The sequence below is a fragment of the Chelon labrosus genome (genome assembly GCF_963514085.1).
Source record: "Chelon labrosus genome assembly, chromosome: 2".
Lineage (NCBI taxonomy): Eukaryota > Metazoa > Chordata > Actinopteri > Mugiliformes > Mugilidae > Chelon > Chelon labrosus.
Genome location: NC_140338.1, coordinates 665820 through 692500, shown reverse-complemented (window position 1 = coordinate 692500; position 26681 = coordinate 665820). Strand labels below are relative to the sequence as shown.

Below are 26681 nucleotides of genomic sequence, written 5' to 3'. Positions count from 1 at the left end.
AAAACAAAGTTACATGCTGGATCTCACGGCTGATCTGAGAGTATATTTATAGATGGAAAATGTTCTCGTTCCTCTCACCCTCTGCAGGTAACCCTAACACTGACCCATGAGTTATGACCCACTGGTTTGAACTGGTTCCATCACTGGCTCTGATGCAGTTATTCATAACAGACATCTGACCTTGTGAAGCCTCTTAACATTTAATATAATTGTTTTCTAAAGCTGATCACGTCAGGAAGACAACTAAAGATTATTTCCTGCACTGAACACTAATTTACCTTTAGATGTGGACCCTGTTATTCTGTTAGTTATCATGATTTTGTCGGTGGGCAGGAGGTCACGGTGTACGAGTCTCTAAAAGGAAAAGGACCGTTCAGAAGGTCAGAAGACGACTGAAGGGATTTTTCCAAACCTTGACCTCCGCTGACATTTCTTTCCTTCAGCTTCCTCTCTGTTGTTTAAAGCTTCCATGTGTGCAGCAGCCTCCCACATTAGAGGTTATACAGTACAAGCTTTAAATACATGAACATGTTCCTGTTAACCAGCAAGAAACATCACAGCTGCCTTTAAGTCCACTGGGGCCATTTATTTTATTTCATTTCATTAAATTTGTATTTTTATTTCTTTATTTTCTTACACCAACATTAAATGTTCAGAATCAATCAATCAAGTGTGGCTCTATCGTATCGTCTGTTATTATTAAATGGGGACCACGTTCCTTCATGAACACACTGGATTTTATTAAACAAGTTTCCCTTTGAACCTTTAAACAAACACAGAGTTTGAGTTCTTCTATGAAAACTCACCGACACTTTTAGAATATCTCTGGGTTTATATCTGAATCTTAATCTGTGATTTTTTATGCTTTATTTAAACGTGTGTGTATTTCCACTATTAATTAGTCTATATTCAAGAAAACAGACCATGAAGCTGAGAAAAGCAGCTTCTTCTCTGCAGTTATGTGCTTCACAATTTATTATTCTACACCAGCATCATGAGGGCACAGTGTTTATCTGTGGTCCAAGTCCACGCATCAGTCCAGTCATCTGAATAAATCTCAGTCCAGTTTCTCCTCAGTGTCTTTCGGTTTGAGCTCCACCTCAGAGCGGACGGAGCTCTTCACAGCTCTCTGCATCAGCCAGGTGGTCAGGTGGATGGCGAGGAAGGCTCCTCCGGCCGCCCACGGCCAGTTCCTCCTGAGCCAGCTCTGAGGCTTCATACCGACACCTCCAACAGAAAGATAAAGAACAACATGGTAACTGCTCAGGAGTCATGCTCATCATCTGCTCAGTTGAAAGCTGGTTTGAAATAACAGGACTTTCCTGAATCTCTCGTTATTTAACAGCAGCAAAGCCTGGTTGAGAAATTCAGTGTCATAAGAAACATGATCTTTTGTGTTCTTTTAACGTCTGAGAGAAAATAAAGTTATGTGTTTGCAGTGTGTTGTAAAATAATCTGCAGTTTGTGCAGCTGGACGTGGAGGGTCCAGACTTTGTGAAGCGTTTTCCTGTAGCGACATCTAGTGGACACACGTGGAACTGCAGCTAAAACAGTCTCAGCTTTGCCTTCAGTGCTTGGAGGAGGTTAGTTAACTGGAACACCACTGCACGTACCACACAGTCTCATACCTGAGTCCAGGTTACTTGCTCTTGGAGGTAAGAGGAGGGGGAGCAGCTGCAGGGGGGGAGACGTGGGCCACAATACCAGGCACAGGAATGAACTCCTCTCTTTCCTTGTGGAACATTGGGTTCGACTTCAGGTTGTACCAGCCAAAGTGGATCAGTCCCAGACTTGAGCCCATCACAATCAACACCTTGTAGTTGTTCCAGATCGCCCGCAGACCCATGACTGACAGGCACCGAGCTGGAGGAACAAAGATCCTGAAAATATCAGACACACACAGACTTCATCATTCAGGTAAACAACAAGTGAACAGAGAATTAAAATATACAGCAGCAGAGCAGCCATGTATGAAAGTGGGCGTGGTGATTATTAACACGAGCTCAGTTATTTCAGCAGCTTGAACTCAGCAGAACAAGAGGGACCTGTAGTATTAATACTAGGGTAAATAAAGTACTCTGTAGTATTAATGATAGGGTAAATAAAGTACTCTGTAGTATTAATACTAGGGTAAATAAAGTACTCTGTAGTATTAATACTAGGGTAAATAAAGTACTCTGTAGTATTAATACTAGGGTAAATAAAGTACTCTGTAGTATTAATACTAGGGTAAATAAAGTACTCTGTAGTATTAATACTAGGGTAAATAAAGTACTCTGTAGTATTAATACTAGGGTAAATAAAGAAGTACTCTGTAGTATTAATACTAGGGTAAATAAAGTACTCTGTAGCATTAATACTAGGGTAAATAAAGTACTCTGTAGTATTAATACTAGGGTAAATAAAGTACTCTGTAGCATTAATACTAGGGTAAATAAAGTACTCTGTAGTATTAATACTAGGGTAAATAAAGTACTCTGTAGCATTAATACTAGGGTAAATAAAGTACTCTGTAGCATTAATGATAGGGTAAATAAAGTACTCTGTAGCATTAATACTAGGGTAAATAAAGTACTCTGTAGTATTAATACTAGGGTAAATAAAGTACTCTGTAGTATTAATACTAGGGTAAATAAAGTACTCTGTAGTATTAATACTAGGGTAAATAAAGTACTCTGTAGCATTAATGATAGGGTAAATAAAGTACTCTGTAGTATTAATACTAGGGTAAATAAAGTACTCTGTAGTATTAATACTAGGGTAAATAAAGTACTCTGTAGTATTAATACTAGGGTAAATAAAGTACTCTGTAGTATTAATACTAGGGTAAATAAAGTACTCTGTAGTATTAATACTAGGGTAAATAAAGTACTCTGTAGTATTAATACTAGGGTAAATAAAGAAGTACTCTGTAGTATTAATACTAGGGTAAATAAAGTACTCTGTAGCATTAATACTAGGGTAAATAAAGTACTCTGTAGTATTAATACTAGGGTAAATAAAGTACTCTGTAGCATTAATACTAGGGTAAATAAAGTACTCTGTAGTATTAATACTAGGGTAAATAAAGTACTCTGTAGCATTAATACTAGGGTAAATAAAGTACTCTGTAGCATTAATGATAGGGTAAATAAAGTACTCTGTAGCATTAATACTAGGGTAAATAAAGTACTCTGTAGTATTAATACTAGGGTAAATAAAGTACTCTGTAGTATTAATACTAGGGTAAATAAAGTACTCTGTAGTATTAATACTAGGGTAAATAAAGTACTCTGTAGCATTAATACTAGGGTAAATAAAGTACTCTGTAGCATTAATACTAGGGTAAATAAAGTACTCTGTAGTATTAATGATAGGGTAAATAAAGTACTCTGTAGTATTAATACTAGGGTAAATAAAGTACTCTGTAGTATTAATGATAGGGTAAATAAAGTACTCTGTAGTATTAATACTAGGGTAAATAAAGTACTCTGTAGCATTAATACTAGGGTAAATAAAGTACTCTGTAGTATTAATACTAGGGTAAATAAAGTACTCTGTAGCATTAATACTAGGGTAAATAAAGTACTCTGTAGCATTAATACTAGGGTAAATAAAGTACTCTGTAGCATTAATGATAGGGTAAATAAAGTACTCTGTAGCATTAATACTAGGGTAAATAAAGTACTCTGTAGCATTAATGATAGGGTAAATAAAGTACTCTGTAGTATTAATACTAGGGTAAATAAAGTACTCTGTAGCATTAATACTAGGGTAAATAAAGTACTCTGTAGTATTAATGATAGGGTAAATAAAGTACTCTGTAGCATTAATACTAGGGTAAATAAAGTACTCTGTAGTATTAATACTAGGGTAAATAAAGTACTCTGTAGTATTAATACTAGGGTAAATAAAGTACTCTGTAGCATTAATACTAGGGTAAATAAAGTACTCTGTAGCATTAATACTAGGGTAAATAAAGTACTCTGTAGTATTAATACTAGGGTAAATAAAGTACTCTGTAGCATTAATACTAGGGTAAATAAAGTACTCTGTAGTATTAATGATAGGGTAAATAAAGTACTCTGTAGTATTAATGATAGGGTAAATAAAGTACTCTGTAGTATTAATACTAGGGTAAATAAAGTACTCTGTAGCATTAATACTAGGGTAAATAAAGTACTCTGTAGCATTAATACTAGGGTAAATAAAGTACTCTGTAGTATTAATACTAGGGTAAATAAAGTACTCTGTAGCATTAATACTAGGGTAAATAAAGTACTCTGTAGTATTAATGATAGGGTAAATAAAGTACTCTGTAGTATTAATGATAGGGTAAATAAAGTACTCTGTAGTATTAATACTAGGGTAAATAAAGTACTCTGTAGCATTAATACTAGGGTAAATAAAGTACTCTGTAGTATTAATGATAGGGTAAATAAAGTACTCTGTAGTATTAATGATAGGGTAAATAAAGTACTCTGTAGTATTAATACTAGGGTAAATAAAGTACTCTGTAGCATTAATACTAGGGTAAATAAAGTACTCTGTAGTATTAATACTAGGGTAAATAAAGTACTCTGTAGCATTTATACTAGGGTAAATAAAGTACTCTGTAGCATTAATACTAGGGTAAATAAAGTACTCTGTAGTATTAATACTAGGGTAAATAAAGTACTCTGTAGTATTAATACTAGGGTAAATAAAGAAGTACTCTGTAGTATTAATACTAGGGTAAATAAAGTACTCTGTAGTATTAATACTAGGGTAAATAAAGTACTCTGTAGTATTAATACTAGGGTAAATAAAGTACTCTGTAGTATTAATGATAGGGTAAATAAAGTACTCTGTAGCATTAATACTAGGGTAAATAAAGTACTCTGTAGTATTTAGCAGTACTGTAAATACTCAGTAAATTGTGAAGCAGCAGAACAGCTGTTTAACCAGAGTTCAGAAGACATTTTAAAACATATTTTAAAACATATCCACGTGCAGGTGACCCTGTCCTGGTCAGATGTTGACATGTAAAGATGATGTTACACAAAGGTTATAAAACATTACTGAATATAAACACCTGCAGCCATAGTAATATAAATAAGATATTAATATTAATAATGTTACAACACAAAGTAAATCTGGTTCATGTCAAACGAGGTGTAGTTTTATAAGAGTTAACAACTACAGCTGACACTTATCTAACCTGCTAACAGTAGCGAGCTAGCTACGCTAAGCTAAGCTAAGCTAAGCTAGCAGTGACATTAGCCGCCTGCTGAGCTTCACCCGCCGTCTGCTTATTAAACTGAGCAGGATCAATGAAACGACATGTGAATTAAAATGAATGAATGAATGAATGTGTGGTGATGAGAGAATGAACTGGTCTCACCTTCAGAGATCAGCTGCTGCTCCTCCACCGGCCATCACGTCCACATCAGGAATAAAGGCCCCCGAGGAGATGCCTGAGTAAATATACCAGCGGCGCAACGCTAATATATTTAACCCTGAACCTAACATTAACATTAATAAAATATGAAAAGAGCCTTATGTGTAATACATATATAATCAGACATATTTATTTGGTAAACGTGGCTGATAATCATACGTGCAATGCGTCATTGATTTTATAACATGTTTTACACTCAGGCAACATTACAAAAGCCTAAATGCATCACGTGATTATGAAACTTTTTCAGACAAAGTATATTTAGTTTATTTTTATATGTATCCATATATATATATATTACTCAAAATATATAACTCAGAATTAATTATATAAAAATGTTGCTGCTCGTTACAAAATATAATAATGAAATCTCTTTTTTAATGTGTTTATGGAGTAATTTACTTGTTGACATCTCAGACTTTACCATAAAACTGTGAATGTCATCAGATTTAAGGGCGACGTGGTTTCAGAGACATCCAGAGATTTCACCAGAGTGGAAAAAGGCCTAAAATGTTTATTTGCAACACTAAATAGAAACTCACTGTCACATGAACAGAGGAGGCTCTTCTAGCATTCTTACAATGTCAGTGATAACAACGTTTCCTGTGATTTCATTATGAAATCCCCTTGCTCAACAAGGTGAAGACTGGAATGATTAAAGCTCCCAGCAAGGCACTAAGGGGCACTTTACACGGAAACGATTGGAGGTGAAAAGCGCAAAACATTTTATCGGATGTCCTATATCGTTTAGATGGTGACGGCGTTTTTGGGGGTTGAAAACGCAAAAAAGTGAAACCACCCTCCAGAGTGGAAATCTTAAAAACGCTCCACCCTCGCGTCACCGTGCAAAGGGTGAATAACGCAAAACTGCGTTTTTCGTCGAATAGAAATGACGTGACAAGCATGCGACAGGACCGGAAAAACAAGTAAACAACATGTCGAGCTCCGCGATGGAGGTTCAACAGGCCCTAGCCGCAATAATTTGTATCCAAGTGGTTGTTTTGGTTAATGTATTTCGCGCGCTAAGCGTGGAAAAGTAGAAGAAAAGTAAATACCTCTACGCAGGCACTATTGGGAGTGTTGCCACCTAGCCATCTGGCGGTATACTGCATCTATGTGTATGAAATTTCACACACTTTTGCGTTTCCGTTTGAACACAGATTTGTTTCAGAAACGCTCGTCTAAATGCGGAGTTAAAAGTGAAAACGAAACGCCACTTTTGCGCTTTTGGTTCAGATAGTTTCCGTGTAAAGGTAGCCTAAAGTCTTTCATGACTTCTTGGCCATACATGTAAACTCTATCTATCTATCTATCTATCTATCTATCTATCTATCTATCTATCTATCTATCTATCTATCTAAATGTACAGCTATAATCATTTTCAAACAGATAAGTTCGAGGTCTATCTAAAAAATAAGGGATTACGCAGGTAGACTATAAATTGAAACGAGCAGTGGCCCAAACCAACTGCCCTGGGGCACACCACACGCATCAACACAACATATATGATATAATTCCGTCCATCTGTCTGCATAGGCCATGGAAACAAAGACTGTGTATATTGATTCACATCAGGTCAGTTTTCTTCATCAGTCAGACTCTTCTCATCTACAGTGAGCACAGAGAGACAGAGGAACCAGCTCCATACAACCCAAACCCAGGATAGAGAGGTTCAGTGAACGTGGTGTTGAAGGTGTGGAGGTGCATCAGTTTGTCAGAGAGGACTCTGTAGAAGGACAGAATGCCTTCAGGATAGTCCACATAGACTGCTACTCTTTGAGAGACGAAGGAGGAAGAGCAGGACGATGAAGAGTGGGGAGGCGGGATTTCCATATTCGTGTTGTTGTCCCAGAAATGGTACCCATAACTATCTTGACAGAACAAACTCCAGGACTGATTATTTCTTCCAAACCTGCAGTAATTACTGTTCCCTTTCCTCCTGATTCCTCTGTAAGTCACTGATATATAAACCTTTCCTTTAATCTCTACCTCCCAGTAACAGCGACCAGTCAGACTAGGACTACACAGCAGCTGAGGCCAGTGGTCGAATCTCTCTGGATGATCAGGATATGGCTGCTCCTCCGTCACTGCTGTCACTTGTCTGTTGTTGTCAGATAGTTTGAGTTTTCTGTGTGCTGTGACTGGGTCCAGAGTGAGTTCACAGGCATCTGATGGAGACAACACAGCATCAAACCTGTGTGCCGTTGTCAGGCCAACATTTGGCTCGTTTTGCTGATGTATGGAGTTAAATATTGAATGAAATTTTTGATGAATGAACTTGTACTTACTCTCCCTCGGTTCATGTCTTTTATCTCCATCATGTATCTCCCTGGAAGATAGATAGATATAGACTAAACATATCTGCAGCTCACAGTATTGATGAGCTCATGTGTTTATGTTCAGTTCTGTTCTGTTAGTTGACATTGTTGCTATGGTCGTAGAGTGTTTTTTTTTTTGTCCTTGATGTCAGTGAATGCACCTTGTGAGACGGTAGTTATGGTAAAGCTGACGAGTTTGTCCAGCGAGAGTCGAGTCACAGTCAGACTGGCAGTGTTTACGGTGTTGACGTGGTATACAGCTGATAGTAGCTCGTGTTCTAGCTTCAGTAAACTGAAGAAAATCCTCCGTAGCTTCTTTTTACAATATGTATTCAGGTCAAGAATATAGATTTCATTACTTTCTACTGTGTTTTTCTGTGTGACGTCATCAATAATAAACATCAACTCGACTTTCACCACATATTAGAATATTCTCCATAGAATATTGATGAGTGGACATTCTGAAATGGAGGTTCTCAGGTGTTTTACTACAGAAATACCATCAGTACTTCCTGGTTCTAAAACCCAGACTAGGATCTTACCTACCTGAACTAAAACATCTGCATCATGACTATAAATCTTTCAGCAGAACATTTCTGCTTCATCCTAAAATCATCATCTTCCATCAGGTCAGTTTACAGTAGAAACAGTCTCTTACTTTGTGTCTGAGGGTCCAGGTTCTTCACTGCAGTCTGGAGGTTCACCTTTGGACCCATCACTCAGACAGCTGGATACTGGAGACTCTGCTCCGTCCTCCTCTTCCTCCATCTTCTGGACTTCAGTCAGCCTGAGAGGTAAACCAGTAACACTCAGTGAGTTTACATCAACTTCAGATACAGCCAGTCTTCTCCAGTCAGCTGATTCATTCATTAAACCAGAATACATAATATACATACATAATAATAATATTAATAGGGGTTGTACCGACAAGTTGACTTCACTGCTGTACAGGTGCTGCCTGTTTTTATACAGGCTATACATATCTGCAGCTCACAGTATGTAGCACATGAGCTGTCTGTTCTCAGCAGATGATTCAGGTCAACAATAGAGATTTATTACTTTCTACTGGGTTTTTATTAGTGACCTCATCAGAGACTAGTTGGTGTCCACTTGACTTTAATCAGAGTTACAAAGAATCTGAAGTCAGCACCCCTAGTGCTGAACAGGTTCCACTTATGTACGCTGTGACAAGTCCCAGCCTACAATCAACTCTGGTACACAGATGCATCAGAGGGTGATCTTACCTTAGAGTTTCCAGGTGTCCTTCTGATATCTGAACACTCTCACTAGAATCAGGACCAGACTCGCTCATATGATCAGTCGCCAGATCTTCTCCACACCCATCTGTTTCAAATGATATGTCATACACTCTCCTATTGTTGTTCTCTAGATCCAGCTCTGTCACAGTTGAGGACGATACCCTGAGGATTAACTTTAGAGATTCACACATTCTCTGTGACAGATTACAGCTTCTCAGCCTGAAGAAGACAAAAAATATAATGAGTTATCTAACATGAAAAAGTTGTTTCCTCTGTGTCACATACAGATTTAATCTTCAGCTTTGCATTTATTGATGAAATATATTCTTGACCTGAGAATCTTCAGTCTACAGTTTGGACTCTCCAGTCCCACAGAGAGCAGCTTTACTCCTGAATCCTGCAGGTCATTGTTACTCAGGTCCAGCTCTGTCAGACAACAGGACTGGGAGCTGAGAACTGAGGACAGTGCTTCACAACTTCTCTCTGACAGGTTACAGTCATTCAACCTGAGGGAGAGTTGATGTTAAAGAGGAACACATCATATTTGTGTGTTCAATGTTCAGTTGAATCATTTGAGTTCTCATTGATTCAGTCCATGAGTATTTTTCAGGATTTTTTCTAAAGAGACATAATGTTAGACAATATCACTACTTCAGACATTAGAGACAACTTCTCTCCAAGATTTCAATAAATGACGCCAAAACTTAAGTCTTGAAAAGGAACAAGTTGGAACGTTTGAACAGCACACTACACAAATGCAAAGTTGCCACCTCTGTGTTTATGAGTTCATTTGTCTATACCGACAGAAATGTGACTGCTGGCATTATCTCAGCAGAACCTGCTGTGTTTGATTTGTCCACACACTGCCTAAATGTGAATATATTTCCCACAGTGTAGTACATTGAAACATCCACTTTTCTGAGACCATGGAAACATTATCATTTACGCAGGTAAGCAGTTTGGAGTTGATATTTCAGTTCTCCATCATCATTTAGCAAAATAGGGAAGTATAAAATGATTGGAAGTGAAGAGGCTCAGATTAACGTGGAGACTCTGCACTTCTGGGATCATATAGAATTTAAAACTATAACTTCATTATGTTGATGAACAGCTAAAATAACAAGTAAATAAATGTGTCACTGTTCTGAACCTACATGGACTTAACTGTAGAGACTTTAACAACTGAAATAAAAGAAGAATCAGGGTTACAGAAATGATGACACTATGATCTGACCTGAGAGTTTGTAGTGAACAGTTTGGACTCTTCAGTCCCACAGAGAGCTTCCTCACTCCTGAATCCTGCAGGTCATTGTTACTCAGGTCCAGCTCTGTCAGACAACAGGACTGGGAGCTGAGAACTGAGGACAGAGCTTCACAACTTCTCTTTGACAGGTTACAGTCATTCAACCTGAGGGAGAATTGGTGTTAAAAAGAGGAACACTTATCACATTTGTGTGTTCAACGTTCAGTTGAATCATTTGAGTTCTCATTGATTCAGTCCATGAGTATTTGTCAGGATTTTTTTTAAAGAGACATAATGTTGGACAATATCACTACTTCAGACATTAGAGACAACTTCTCTCCAAGATTTCAATAAATGACGCCAAAACTTTGGTCTTGAAAAGGAACAAGTTGGAAGATTTGAACAGCACACGACACAAATGCAAAGTTATATTGTATGTGCTGATCTGTAATCTAGTCAGATTACAGCCACCTCTGTGTTTATGAGTTCATTTGTCTCAGCAGAACCTGCTGTGTTTGATTTGTCCACACACTGCCCAAATGAGAATATAGTTCCCACAGTGTAGTACATGGAAACATACACTTTTCTGAGACCATGGAAACATTATCATTTACGCAGGTAAGCTGTTTGGAGTTGATTCTAAGTGTGGTATTTCAGTTCTCCTAAAAATAAGGAAGTGAGTATAAAATGACTGGAAGTGAAGAGGCTCAGATTAGCGTGGAAACTCTGCACTTTTGCAATCACATTGAATTAAAAACTGTAACTTCATTATGTTGTTGAACAGCTAAAATAATAAGTAAATAAATGTGTCACTGTTCTGAACCTACATGGACTTAAGTATAGAGACTTTAACAACTGAAATAAAAGAAGAATCAGGGTTACAGAAAAGGATGACACTATGATCTGACCTGAGAGTTTGTAGTGAACAGTATGGACTCTTCAGTCCCACAGAGAGCGTCTTCACTCCTGAATCCTTCAGGTCATTGTTACTCAGGTCCAGCTCTGTCAGACAACAGGACTGGGAGCTGAGAACTGAGATCAGAGCTTCACAGCTTTTCTTTGACAGGTTACAGCCGTTTAGCCTGAAGAGGAGTTTGTTATAAAAAGAAAAGAAATCTGTGATTTGTGTCAGTTTAACAGTGAAGTTGAATTCTTGTTGTCGAAGAGTGCCTGCTTCATAGACTATAGCAATTAACACAAATTATTGTAAACTAAACTTCATCAATAGGAACTGTATTGTGTGGTGGTGTGAAGATGAATGGTTCTGATTGATGAGATGAAGATTTTCTTTACTTAAGAATGACCGCACATATTTGATGAAGCAAATTTATAAAGTGCTTACAGAGCTTTGTTGGAGGCTTTGGCCACTGGCAGCAGCCTCAGAAGAGCCTCTTCTGAAGCTGAGTATTTCTTCAGATCAAACACGTCCAGATCTTTTTCTGACGACAGTAAGATGAAGCCCAGAGCTGACCACTGAGCAGGAGACAGTTTATCTGTGGAGAGACTTCCTGATCTCAGGGACTGTTGGATCTCCTCCACTAGAGAACCATCATTCAGTTCATTCAGACAGTGGAACAGATTGATGCTTCTCTCTGCAGACAGATTCTCACTGATCTTCTCCTTGATGTACTGGACTGTTTCCTGATTGGTCTGTGAGCTACTTCCTGTCTGTGTCAGCAGGCCTCGTAGGAGAGACTGATTGGTCTGCAGTGAAAGACCCAGGAGGAAACGGAGGAACAAGTCCAGGTGTCCATTTGGACTCTGTAAGGCCTTGTCCACAGCACTTTGGTAGAAGTCTTGAGATGATTCTTCGTCCATCAGGTTTACACCGTATTTTGTGAAGGTCAGATGGACATGAATAGCAGCCAGAAACTCCTGAACGCTCAGATGGACGAAGCAGAACACCTTGTCCTGGTACAGTCCTCTCTCCTCTTTAAAGATCTGTGTGAACACTCCTGAGTACACTGAGGCTGCTCTGATATCGATGCCACACTCTGTCAGGTCTGATTCATAGAAGATCAGGTTTCCTTTCAGCAGCTGATCAAAAGCCAGTTTTCCCAGAGACTTAATCATCTTCCTGCTCTCTGGACTCCAGTGTGGATCTGTCTCAGCTCCTCCATCATACTTGACCTTCTTGACTTTGGTCTGAACCACCAGGAAGTGGATGTACATCTCAGTCAGGGTCTTGGGCAGCTCTCCTCCCTCTCTGGTTTTCAACACATCCTCCAGAACTGTAGCAGTGATCCAGCAGAAGACTGGGATGTGACACATGATGTGGAGGCTTCGTGATGTCTTGATGTGGGAGATGATCCTGCTGGCCTGCTCCTCATCTCTGAATCTCTTCCTGAAGTACTCCTCCTTCTGGGGGTCAGTGAACCCTCTGACCTCTGTCACCATGTCAACACACTCAGGAGGGATCTGATTGGCTGCTGCAGGTCGTGTGGTTATCCAGAGGCGAGCAGAGGGAAGCAGTTTCCCCCTGATGAGGTTTGTCAGCAGCACATCCACTGAGGTGGACTCTGCAACATCAGTCAGGATCTCAGTCTTGTGGAAGTCCAGAGGAAGTCGACACTCATCCAGACCGTCAAAGATGAACACAACCTGGAACTCTTCAAAGCTGCAGATTCCTGCTTCTTTGGTTTCAGTAAAGAAGTGATGAACAAGTTCCACCAAGCTGAACTTTCTCTCTTTCAACACATTCAGCTCTCTGAAAGTCATTGGAAATATGAAGAGGATGTCCTGGTTGGCTTTGTCTTCAGCCCAGTCCAGAGTGAACTTCTGTGTTAAGACTGTTTTCCCAATGCCAGCCACTCCCTTTGTCATCACTCTTCTGATTGGTCCGTGTCTTCCAGGTGAGGCTTTAAAGAGGTCTTCTTGTCTGATGGGTGTTTCTGGTCGGTGTTGTTTCCTGGATGCTGTTTCAATCTGTCTGACCTCATGTTCATCATTGACCTCTGCAGTCCCTCCCTCTGTGATGTAGAGCTCTGTGTAGATCTCATTCAGAATGGTTGACTTTCCTGCTTTAGCAATCCCCTCAAACACATACTGGAACTTCTCCTTCAGAGTAGATTTAAGTTCATGCTGACAAACTGCAGCAGTAGCTCCTGGATAAGCACAAAATAGGTAGGTGATCAGTTAGTGGAAATTGGCAAAAATGTGAAAACAATGGGGTGTAGAAAAGCTTCTTACTTCTCTGCAGACAATCAGCCAGCTCCTCCTGGTTCCTTCTCTTTAGGAGATGCAGACTGATCCTCAGAATGGCTTCTTTGCTCCTCTTCCTGTCTTTGTCTTGGTCTTCATCCACAGTTTTGTCCCCTGCATAATCTGGACTCACAATCTTTCTAAATATCTTCAGTTCTGTCTTCACCAAATTAATCATGTCCTCCTCAAGATGCTGGAGAGCAATACAACATGATAAGATAATGTACCATGCTTTATTATATCTGATGCTAAAGTCAGTGTTTAGATTTTACCCACCTTAAATATGATATCCAGTTTCTGCTCGACAGTTTCTGACTGAACACTACGGAGAAAACATGATCTCAAGTTTGCTATTATTACTGGTAGAGATATGTTTTGATGATCTTACCAACATGTGAGTTCTTCTGTCTAAAGGGTTTATCATTCAGTCCTGTCTGTCTCAGTTAATGCTGACTGTATTAACACATTAACAGGATGAGAGACAAAAAACATCATCTGGATTCAACTCTTACTTTTGTTCAGCAGTGTGGTCAACATCTCTGAAGCTAGGAGGTCTGTTCATGGACCAATCACTCCTCATAGACGGACAGCTGGGTACTGTTGTCTGCTGAGGTGCACTAATAAATCATTCATACAGAAATATGAATTTAACTGTTTCCAAGCCATAATAAAGAATTTAGAATAACACCAAGCTCACGGATTAATCGAGTCATGAGAACAAATTTCAAATAAAAGACGCATCTGTTTCATTTTTTGTTGCTCTCTATTGGTAGATGTCTGTCAGCTCAGAGAAAGCTGATAAAAGCCATGCAGTCAGCTCTCTCTGTCCTGCCAGCGGTCCTGGTATGTAGCTGCTCTGCGCTTGGCTGTAAAGACTCACAAGAAAAAACTTGTGTTTCATCCATTACTTTCTACTGTGTTTTTATGTGTGACGTCATCAACTAATAAACATCAACTCAACTTTCACCACATATTAGAATATTCTCCATAGAATATTGATGAGTGGACATTCTGAAATGGAGGTTCTCAGGTGTTTTACTACAGAAATACCATCAGTACTCGTCTCGTCTTGTCTTCTTCCGCTTATCCAGGTCCGGGTCACGGGGGCAGCAGCTTCAGCAAGGAAGCCCAGACAGCCCTCTGCCCAGCCACTTTAGCCAGCTCATCCGGAGGAACCCTCAGGCGTTCCCAGGCCAGACGAGAGATATAATCCCTCCATCGTGTCCTGGGTCAGCCCCGAGGTCTCCTTCCGGTGGGACATGCCCGAAACACCTCTCCCGGGAGGCGTCCGGGAGGCATCCTTACCAGATGCCCTAGCCACCTCAACTGACTCCTGTCGACGTGGAGGAGCAGCGGCTCTACTCTGAGCTCCTCCCGTATGTCCGAGCTCCTTACCCTATCTCTAAGGCTGAGCCCGGCCACCCTGCGAAGGAAACTAATTTCGGCCGCTTGTATTCGTGATCTTGTTCTTTCGGTCATAACCCAAAGTTCATGACCACAGGTGAGGATTGGAACGTAGATCGACCGGTAAACTTGGTCCAACTTACTACCGGCTACACGGACCAAACTCGCACTCCTTTGGTACAGGGACTGAATGGCCCTTAGTAAAGGGCCATCCACCCCATACTCCCGGAGCACCCCCACAGGATGCTTCTGGGGACACGGTCGTAAGCCTTCTCCAGATCCACAAAACACATGTGGACTGGTTGGGCAAACTCCCATTTCCCCTCCAGCACCCTAGTGAGGGTGAAGAGCTGGTCCATGGTTCCACGTCCGGGACGAAAACCGCATTGTTCCTCCTCGATCTGAGGTTCAACAATCAACCGGACCCTCTTTTCCAGCACCCTGGCATAGACCTTGCCGGGGAGGCTGAGGAGTGTGATCCCCCTATAGTTGGAACACACGCTCTGGTCCCCTTTTTAAAAATGGGGACCACCACCCCGGTCTGCCACTCCAGAGGTACTGCCCCCGATGTCCACGCAATGTTGCAGAGACGTGTCAGCCAGGACAGCCCTACAACATCCAGAGCCTTGAGATACCCAGGGCGGATCTCATCCGCTCCTGGAGCTCAGCCGCCGCGGAGTTGTTTCACTACCCCGGGGACTTCTGCCCCAGAGATTGGACGATCCAACGCCAGGCCCTCCGGCTCTGTTTCCTCTATGGAATACGTGTTGGTGGGATTGAGGAGCTCCTCAAGGTATTCCTTCCACCGCCCGACAATATCCCCAGTTGATGTCAGCAGCTCACCACCCCCACTGAGAACAGTGTGAGCGTGTTGCTGCCTACCACCCCTGAGGTGCCGGACGGTTTGCCAGAACCTCTTCGGAGCAGATCGATAGTCTTCTTCCATAGCCTCACCGAACTCCTCCCACCCCCGAGTTTTTGCCTCAGCGACTGCCCTCGTCGCAGACCGCCTGGCCATCCGGTACCGGTCAGCTGCTTCAGGAGACCCACAGACCAGCCATGCCCTGTAGGCCTCCTTCTTCAGCCTGACGGCTCCCTTCACCTCTGGTGTCCACCAGCGGGTTCGGGGGTTACCGCCGCGACCAGCACCAGCGACCCTGCGGCCGCAATTTGCAACAGCCCGCCTCCACAATGGCGGAGCGGAACATGGCCCATTCGGACTCAATGTCCCCCACCACCCCCGGGACGCTGTTGAAGCTCTGCCGGAGGTGGGAGTTGAAGACCATCTTGACAGGTTCACCCTCCAGGCGTTCCCAGCAGACCCTCACTACTCGTTTGGGCCTACCAGGTCTGCGTGGCGTCTTCCCCTGCCATCTGATCCAACTCACCACCAGGTGGTGATCAGTTGACAGCTCTGCTCCTCTCTTTACCCGAGTGTCCAGAACATACGGTCGCAGGTCAGATGATAGGACTACAAAGTCAATCATCGACCTATGACCTAGGCCGTCATGGTGCCAAGAGCACCGATGAACAACCTTATGTTCGAACATGGTGTTAGTTATGGACAAACTGCGACTCGCACAGAAGTCCAATAACTGAACACCGCTTGGGTTCAGATCAGGCAGGCCGTTCCTCCCAATCACGCCCCTCCAGGTCACGCTGTCATTGCCCACATGAGCGTTGAAGTCTCCCAGCAGGACAATGGAGTCCCCAGTCGGGGCGCCATCCAGTGTCCGTCCTAGGGCCTCCAAAAAGGGCGGGTACTCTGAACTGCTGTTCGGCGCATATGCGCAGACAACAGTCAGGACCCGTTCCCCGACCCGAAGGTGCAGGGAAGCAACCCTTTCGTCCACCCGGGAGAACCCCAACGTACAGGCAGATAGTCCAGGGGCAAGCAAAAAGCCCACCCTGGCCTTCTGCCTCTCACCTGGAGCAACTCCAGCAAAGAAGAGAGTCCAACCCCTCTCAAGGACTTGGGTTCCAGACCCGACGCTATGTGTCGAGGTGAGGCCGACTATATCTAGTCGATAGTGCTCAACCTCTTCCACAAGCTCTGGCGCCAGAGAGGTGACATTCCATGTCCCAAAAGCCAGCTTCCATAACCGAGGATCAGACCGCCAAGGCCCCCGCCTTGGTCTGCTGCCCAATCCACAAAGCACCGGACCCTTCATGCTCCTCCTGCGGGTGGTGGGCCTACAGGGAGGTGAGTCCATGTCTTCCGTTCGGGCTGGGCCCGGCCGGACCCCATGGACAAAGGCCCGGCCACCAGGCGTTCGCCCACGAGCCCCAGCCCCAGGCCTGGCTCCAGGGTGGGGCCCCGGTAACCCTCCGGGCCGGGTACACAAACTCCTGTTCTTTTTTCTCATCAAGCGTCTTCTGAACTTCCAGTACTTCCTGGTTCTAAAACACAGACTAGGATCTTATCTACCTGAACTAAAACATCTGCATCATGACTATAAATCTTTCAGCAGAACATTTCTGCTTCATCCTAAAATCATCATCTTCCATCAGGTCAGTTTACAGTAGAAACAGTCTCTTACTTTGTGTCTGAGGGTCCAGGTTCTTCACTGAAGTTTAGAGGTTCAGGTTTGGACTCGTCACTCTTCATAGACAGACAGCTGGATACTGGAGACTCTGCACTGTCCTCCTCTTCCTCCATCTTCTGGACTTCAGTCAGTCTGAGAGGTAAACCAGTAACGCTCAATGAGCTTACATCTACTTCAGTTACAGTCAGTCTTCTCAAGTCATCTGATTTCTTCATTAAACCAGAAACCAAGTTACCAGAATACAATAATAATGTTAATAGGGACTAGTTGACTTCACTGCTGTACCAGGCTGTATAGGTGCTGCCTGTTTTTATACAGGCTATACATATCTGCAGCTCACAGTATGTAGCACATGAGCTGTCTGTTCTCAGCAGATGATTCAGGTCAACAATAGAGATTTATTACTTTCTACTGGGTTTTTATTACTGACCTCATCAGAGACTAGTTGGTGTCCACTTGACTTTAATCAGAGTAGACTTTACAAAAAATCTGAAGTCAGCGCCTCTTCTAGTGTTGAACAGGTTCCACTTCGGAATATGTTGACAACACTAAACAGACAAAATTCACCAACTACACATGCCAGTAAACAGTGTACATAGTGTGTTACATGGATGTCTATTAATGGATGTTTAACTGGTTGGTTAATGGTGGGGTAATGGCCTATACATGTCTGATATTAAGAGGGCAGCCATGACAAATCTGTGAGCACTTTGGGAGTTTTAAGAGCAGATGATATGATCTGAACAAATGACATCATACATTTAATGCAACAGTAAATTCACTTTGAGGGATGACTGTCCTCCTCTACAGAACGACCACAGTTGTCGTTTTTCCTGCACCCAAATTACGACCCAGTGTTACGTTTGGGGGGTGACTAGCCGCGCTGGTGCCCTCTAGCGGCATCGTAATAAGCAGGCTAAAAGCTGTTTTAATTCCCGCTCTATAGCTGTTAATACGTCACTTTATTAAGTTTTAATATTTTTTCATGCTAGAAAGTAACAGTGTAGATCCCCAATATGTGATCAGTTTGCCTGGTTGGAAGTTTGCTCCGATGTTTTCGGAGAAGTGAAGCGCCACCTGTGGAACAGGAGCAGCGAGTCATCTCAGAGACGAACGGCCGGCCTCCTGATGTGATCCGCCGGTCAACCTCCGTCGTCATCCCGGGGTAGAAAACGAGCCGATTAGTGTAAAAATACTACCCATACCCTCAAAGTGAATGCTAGTAATGCCGTATTACTCAATGCATTCGTTAAACCTGGTCCACACGTGCATTTTGAACTGTATTATTAAAAGAAGGCTTATGAGATCGGTAGAAAGCGTAGTGACGTAGTTGGACTCATTCCAATCCTGTCTATAGCTGTCCGCCGTGGATTGGCTGCGTTCGGTTTCTGCCGCTCAACCAAGCTACAGCAAAGCTTCATAATATTTTCAAATAAACGACTCAAATGCAGTGTTGTGTGTCATATCTTAACTTAAAGCAACTATAATCACTGCCGTTACAAGTTCGGCTGTAGTAAATATTTCATGTGTTCAGCAGATAAACCAATCCAAACCCTGCCTACTGAAGCGGGAGAACCAAACCGCAATACTGTTTGGCGTAAATCTATATTGCGCGGTTCTAAACACATCCTAAATAAACTCTCTTTACTTTTTCTTTACATAAATCGACTTAAAGCAATGTCATCGCTAGTTCGGCAATACTAGATATTCGATGTAATCAGTATATATATCTTTTTACGACCCTATTTTAACATATATGTTTGAAAACTGAAAAAACTACAAATATCATGTGACTTGGTATCAAGCTACATGTCGCAGCTCAAGGGATTTGTAGTTTCTACCACGATTAGTGATTTCCTTGAATAGGAGGTTATAAATAATAAAATTAATACATAGCCTGGGGTTTAAGGGTGTGGGAAACACATTTCTGTGACCAGAATTTAAGCATATAATTATCAAGTGGGTGAAAAGATACCATTTTGGACAGCGCTCCCACTTTCTGTCTATATCCACTCGGTATAGTCACACAGGCACAAAAGGCAGAGTTCATAAGCTTTCTACAGCACTTTGTCCCATGTCTATAGCCCCTTTTGATGCAGAATTACAAGCCTTCAAAAATTCTCAGAAGTCAGGGTTCAAAGGTCAATAGTTCAAAGAAGGAGTCAGTTACAACCCCTAAACTAACACATGTTATTCCCCACGTTGAGACCTTTCCAACAATATCTTTATTATAGTCCTACAACAAAGTATGGATTTTCACATTTCATGAACACAGCTGTGCACAGGCTTAGATTCAGAGAGCCTTTTGAGGACTCAGCCCATGATATAAGTATTTTTTTTTAACAATGAGAAAAAATCATGTAAGGTAATCATATCTGACAGATTTACAACTGAATTAGTAATTTATATTGTATCTGCTCATTTGTTTTTGCCAATTAATTCCACCAGACATTTTGAACCTGTGTGTAAACTAACATCACAACAGCTATTTGTCAAGGGACTTTGAGTAAATCAGTTACACATACCGTTGTTATGATGTCCAATAGGTCATTTCTGACATCTGTGTGTTTCAATGAAAAAACAGCATCTCAACAAAACACTAATGAGGATATGTGACAGGGGCATTCCTTGATTTCAGAATATTGTAACTTCTATCATCACCTATAGTGGAACTACTGGTTCACAGCTTATGCCTTTAACAATAAATGTTAATCAAAACTAAATCAATTCTGAGTAATTAACAAGCAATATAAGCACACATATTCAGCTGATGGGTAAGAATGTACTTCTCAATGACATGGGCTTGTCTTTTATGCTGGCTAAGCTACTGTAATGGGTGTGATTGGATGAAGTTGTCTGTTAACCCCTCACCCTTTTTTAGTGAAAACAAACCTATTCAGGCTGCTAATTTATAAACTGTAAACAATCATGAAACTGAACTGAATGGAAATGAACACAGACAGAGACAGGTGGCAGGTATTTTATTTTAAAACATTACCAGACATTAACATTTATCATTCACGTAGCCAGGGTGGTTAGCACTGATGCCTCACAGCGAGAAGGTCACCGGTTCGAATCCATGGGCCGACTGGTTCCTTTCTGTGTGGAGTTTGAATGTTCTCCCTGTGTCTGTGTGGGTTCTCTCCGGGTTCTCCCGCTTCTTCCCGCCGTCCAGAGACATGCTGGTTAGGTTCATTGGTGATTCTAATTGGTCGTAGGTGTGCACGTGAGTGTGAATGGTTGTCTGTCTCTCTATGTTAGCCCTGCGATAGACTGGTGACCTGTCCAGGGTGTACCCCGCCTCTCGCTCGATGACAGCTGGGATAGGCTCCAGCAGACCCTGCGACCCTTAACAGGAATAAACGGTTACAGAAGATGAATGAATGAATGAATTCATGTAGCCTGTCTCCTCAAAGATCAAGCAAAACAGATCATAAAGCAGTTATATCAAAGAATATATAATAACTGTCAGTCTCCATAACTTGCATACAACACAGCAACAATAACAAAATCACTATGACACAGTAACAGTCTATTTCAGGATGTTACCTTTGAATGTTGTCTTTTGGCTCCCAGGAGTTTTTCCACTTTGTCCCACTGCAAGACAGACAGATAGACAGCATTAAGTATTACTGTTAAATTGCTTTAAGATTATTGGAAAATGTACAATTTCCAACGACACATTCCTCAGGTATGCAGATATTTGGTAATCATAATACCTGGCTATGTATGCAATAGCCTGTATTTGAAGATGACGCAATAAATTAGTGTAGCCAAGTTAGATAAAAAGGTGCATTATGTAACACAGTACATGTAGTACACAATCTAGTATGTACATTGTGTACTACTTCACACTTTAAATGATCCAATGATCACTCTGACCTGTCATGAGGGCCTCAGGTTCTCAGGGACCATGCCTGATTTCAGACATAGGGCAGTTATATATTAATATATTACTTAACTACTTCAACACACGCTTTCTCTTCAGAACAATAGATACTGTGATTGGTAAATTAAGTATGTAAAGTATGATAATAACATTTGAAAATCAGCTTACAGACACCAGTGGACACCTGTCTTATCTGTCTGTCCTTTTCCATTCCAGGTTTTCACTTTTTAAACAACTTTATTTAGCTTTAGCAACATGGTTACAAACATGATATTCACCTGTGCATGTCCTGACGTCTTCTAAAAGTCATATTTACCTAACTGTTATCATGCTAGCTAGCTAGCTAGCTACCTTTAAAAAAAATAACTTTTGGCTAGTTGTTTTAATTTAACGTTAGCTCTTATAACGTTAATTATCCCCCGTAGTAATTCCAGATAGTATACTAGAAGGCGAATCAACATTAAAACGAGCTGACAACATGTTATATTGTTCTCAAATGTTAATTAAACACATTTGCTGTACTTACCTTAATTCGTCCAACTATGACCGATGTAGTGGATTAATCCCCGCAATCCGCAATACTCTCCTGTTACCGGTAGGAGCGCTAGTGCAAGAAAGGAAAACGACGCAGTGGGTCGTTTTCCAGTGCATGTACAAACGACCACTGTGGTCGTATAAGTTGGAGGACTTGTTGTTTGAGGGAGTTGGAAAGTGTCTGTCAGCTGAAAACTGTCTGCAAGCTTATCAAGCTATCACAGTAGTGGAAACAGAGATATGTGGTGCACCCTCCTACTGACAGAACAGTCTGAAAAGTCAATGATGAACAGGAATGTTTGACTTCACTGCTGTACCGTGACTCTTTTAGCATCATGTGGACTAGTCACTGATCACATGACCATAACAACATGGCTGCCTCCTAGAAGACAGGTGAGGAGCCCAGTGGGTCATTGGTTCATCAAGTGTGTGGAAATACTTCACTAAAGATGAAGCCCATACTACCGTGACATGTCAGTCCTGAAATACAACTAAAGTACTACTGCAAAAAAGACATGCTAAGGCTAGACGATACATATCCGGCCGGACAGATCTACAGATGACGCCATAAACCTCCTCCTCCACAAGACCCTCTCCCACGTGGACACTGGTAAGGGAAACTATGTGAGAGTGCTGTTTGTTGACTACAGCTCAGCATTCAATACCATAGTCCCCTCCAGACTGGCTGCTAAGCTGCATGACCTGGGCCTGGACTCCTCCCTGTGCAGGTGGATCTACAGCTTCCTGACTGGCAGACCACAGGGTGGTCCGAGTGGGTCACCACACTTCAGCCCCCCTGACTCTCAACACTGGATCCCCCCAGGGCTGTGTGCTCAGCCCTCTGCTGTACTCGCTGTACACACACGACTGCGAGGCCACTTCAGACTCCAACATCATCATCAAGTTTGCTGACGACACTGCTGTTGTAGGACTAATCTCCCACAACAACGAGACAGCCTACAGGAGGGAGGTGTCCCACCTGGAGGACTGGTGCCAGGAGAACCACCTCCTGCTGAACGTCAGCAAAACAAAGGAACTGATTGTGGACTTCAGCAGGAAACAGCAGAGGGACTTCCATCCACTTATCATCTGTGGCTCTGAGGTGGAAAGAGTGGACACTTTCAGATACCTGGGAGTGACCATCTCACAGGACCTGTCATGGACTCACCATCTGAACACCATCGTGAAGAAGGCCAGACAGCGTCTCTACCTCCTCAGACGCCTCAGAGACTTTAAGCTCCCTCTCAAGGTGCTCAGAAACTTTTACACCTGCACCATCGAGAGCATCTTGTGTGGGAGCATCACCACCTGGATGGGAAATTGTACCAGGCAGGACTTCCTGGCCCTCAAGAGGGTGGTCCGTTCAGCGGAGCGGATCATCAGAACCCCCCTCCCCAACCTGCAGGACATTTACACCAAACATTGCAGGTTAAGGGCCACAAAGATCCTGAAACAGCCCAGTCACCCCGGACACTCTCTCTTCTCTCTACTGCCATCAGGCCGGCGTCTCCGATGCCTGAGGACAAAGACTGAGAGGCTGAAGAAGAGTTTTTATCCCCATGCCATCCGCCTGCTCAACTCTGAGCCTTAACTGGACTTAAATATCACTGCACTTTATTCATGAAGCTGCTTAATACTGTAAATGTATGTACATATACAACTACCCCCCCCCCCCCCCCCAAGTTTACCAGTCTATATTTTTATTCAGTCTATATTATTATTTTTATTTTTATTTTTTATATATATATTTTTTAATTCTCTATTCATGTACATTACACTTATATTGCTTACCTTGTGTGCAAACTACTGTTTACTGTAGTAACTACTGTTTACTGTAGTACTTATATTTTTTTTACTACTAGCTGCAGGTACAACAATACATTTCACTGTGCATTGTACTATGTATAACTGTGCATGTGACAAATAAAACCTATCTATCTATCTATCTATCTATCTATCTATCTATCTATCTATCTATCTATCTGTGGTAGAAGACCGTGTTTTTTGTCCTTGATGTCAGTGAATGCACCATGTGAGAGACAGTACTTATGGTAGAGCTGAGAGTCTGTTGAGTGAGAGTCGAGTCAGAGTCAGACTGACGGTGTGTATGGTGTTGATGTGGTCTACAGCTGACAGTAGCTCATGTTCAAGCTTCAATAAACTGAAGAAAAATTTGTCCGTAGCTTCTTTTCACAATATGTTTCCACGTCAAGAATATAGATTTCATTACTTTCTACTGGGTAGACAATAACCACGGGGCTAAGCTAGCATGCTAAGGGGCTAACATGGTGGTTACTATAGATATATAACATTATCTTGTGGGCCTTGAGTTCTGGTCTAAAACACTGAGGCAGAAAAATGAACAGAATGTCAGCCAGTAGCCTGCCTGGGTGAATTCAAAGAGGTCCCAGTGCACAAGTAACGGAGAAGTTTGAAATGTTTTGTCTTCACTGCAGCTCTAGAGGTTACAGTTCATGCTTTCCTCTTTCTGGATAATATGTCTTCAACAAGTACTGTGTTAAAAACACTTTTAGGTCGCAGCCATTGCTGTGAAAGGACACGTTGCAATGTTAAGTTTGACTTACTGAGTCTCTGAAGGTTGTCCTGTAAAATCTATTGTCTGAATCTTGGACTGCTGGCTCTTGATAGACACACTACTGGGTTCAGGTTCAGGAGGGTCTGGTTTCTGCTGCTGCTCTGGGCTGCAGGTAAACACACACACATTGCTTTGGATGTCAGTAATGATGGTGGAGTGATGTGATCTGGTGGAGAATGTCATAAAGAGATCTTCAGTTCACCTCAAAGCTTTGGTCTGGATCTCATGGTCCCTCCATGAGTGACCATGAGGAATTTCCTCCTCTGTGTCCTTATACCGACTCATAGCAGAGTCTGCACCTTAACACAAACACACAAACAACATTAGTATAATAATGCACTTCCTTGTTACATGAAGAACAGGAAATGAGACTCAGCTGCAAAGTAATAACTGCAACTAGAACCTGACCCAAAATCAACATGGTTTAATCCATCATTAAAACTGGACACAGAAAATATAAAAGACTGTTTATGCATTACGTGCCAGAATGTCACAAAAATGCTGACGCTGCATAACAGAAGTCACCTGATGATGTTCCTCAATCAGTTTCTGACACCACCCACACAGACATGAACTGCTTTACTGTCACTCCTTGCCCTCAGAGGACTGTACTTCAAAGGATAATTATAATATAGTGAGATTTTATTACTGCAGTTTTTCCTCTATCAGGTTTTTACACGTGTCAGTATTAACACTGATCCATAAACATTACACAAAACTTTACAGAAAACACCCAGAAGACAGCAAGTCTTTAGAAGTGGAAGCCTTTTATCTAAATTCAACAGTTTAACATTTATTATAGATTGAAATGTCCACCACATAATGAAACAGTTATTAATGAGATGCACAAATAAGCATACCCAATGCTACATGATGATCTTTAGTTATTATTACAAATGGAAAGAGCTTTCAGTGTCTAGAAAAGCACATAGGGTAATTATTTGTTGTATTACTGATTTGTGGAGGTCATCGTGGGCTATTTAAACACTCAGATCACCCAAATGACTTCTATCTACCCGTCCTGATACACCTGGAATATAACTAAAGTAATCAACATATATTCTGTGTGCTAGTTTTTACAGCAACTGTTTTCTTTTTACCTTAACCAGAATGACCACATATCCCAAACCATTACAACAGAAAGAAAAATGGTCCAAATATTATAAAAAGCTCACCTGTACCTTTTAACAGGATGGAGAGAATAAACTGCCTCAGGAGGTGAAGAGAAGAGACAGAGAAGGGGAGGCTGGCTTACTGTTAGGTTTTGATCAGCATGTGAAAACCTAGTTCCTTTCAAAATTACGACACAGGAAACAGAAAAGTGAAACCGACAGGGCTGAAACCAAAGCAGGGATGATTCATAAAGCAGCGTGAGCAGAAAGAAGAAATCATTCAAACATGTAACTCCAGTCAGGATTAGCGTCATTTGAATGTTGATAATTATGCATCGTAACTTTTCCTTAAAATAGAGTGGGAACAACTGCTCCCAGTCCAAGTCTGATCCTTCTAGTGACTAGTGATGAAAGCCATGGAGAGGATCATAAAACACCACATCATCAGAACAACGGACTCCCTGATTGACTCATTCCAGTTTGCATATCACGCAGGCAAAGGTCTCGATGATGCAAAGACATTCATCATGGACAGCATCCACAAACACCTGGAGCACCCCGACTCTTCAGCCAGACTACTGTTTGCTGATTTCTCCTCAGCATTCAACACCCTGCAGCCCCACATCCTGGCTACAAAACTTTCCTCCCACTTCCACCTAGACGACCAGTTAATTCTGTGGATCCTGGACTTTCTCACCAACAGGTCCCAGAGAGTACTGGTCACCAACACCTTCTCAGACCTCCGTTTCACCTGGACTGGCTCCCCCCAGGGCTGCGTGCTATCACCCCTGCTCTTCATCCTGTACACCGATGACTGCAGATACACACAGCCCAACTGCCACCTGGTCAAGTACGCTGACGACACAGTTCTCCTGTCTCTGCTGTCGGGACCCTCACATCACCACGGATCAGTTCTTCAGGAGTTCATAGAGTGGTGCGACAGCTCACGCCTGGAACTGAGCGTCAGTAAAACCAAGGAGATGGTGGTGACCTATTCCAAGAAGCAGAGGGACCTGACTACAGCAGCTACCACCATCATCCATGGGAAGCCAGTGGAGCTGGTCGAGGAGTTCAGATATCTGGGCACCATCTTTGACAACCTGCTGAGATTCTCCTCCAACACCAAAGAGACTCTCAGAAGGTGCCAGCAACGTCTCTAC

The 26681-nt window shown here is 42.0% G+C and overlaps 1 protein-coding gene, 2 long non-coding RNA genes and 1 pseudogene across 4 annotated transcripts in view; all 4 read right to left on the bottom strand.

Moving 5' to 3' along the window:
- The window catches only part of LOC311499420 (protein NLRC3-like), a 235836-nt pseudogene extending 217450 nt beyond the window's left edge, over positions 1-18386 (bottom strand). Inside the window, exon 1 of the transcript in view lies at positions 17385-18386. The product of the transcript in view is annotated as a protein NLRC3-like (transcript). The remainder of the gene's footprint in view (positions 1-17384) is intronic.
- LOC311499605 lies at positions 562-5407 on the bottom strand. Its single transcript, XR_014699455.1, has 3 exons — positions 5363-5407; positions 1629-1880; positions 562-1227 (listed from the first exon to the last, which is right to left on the bottom strand). It is a non-coding gene; the product is annotated as an uncharacterized lncRNA (long non-coding RNA).
- Positions 6800-13618, bottom strand: LOC311497712 (protein NLRC3-like; the record flags this gene model as incomplete). The annotated part of the gene is made up of 5 exons (XM_084558066.1): positions 6800-7770; positions 10394-10404; positions 11067-11321; positions 11582-13376; positions 13429-13618. 5 exons carry the CDS (start codon positions 13616-13618, stop codon positions 7028-7030), a joined length of 2994 nt encoding a protein of 997 aa, XP_084414192.1. The 3' UTR covers positions 6800-7027.
- Positions 18387-19296: 910 nt separating the features above from the next.
- Positions 19297-24486, bottom strand: LOC311499611. The gene is made up of 3 exons (XR_014699456.1): positions 24399-24486; positions 20940-20987; positions 19297-20738 (listed from the first exon to the last, which is right to left on the bottom strand). It is a non-coding gene; the product is annotated as an uncharacterized lncRNA (long non-coding RNA).
- Between the last annotated feature and the right edge of the window lie 2195 nt (positions 24487-26681).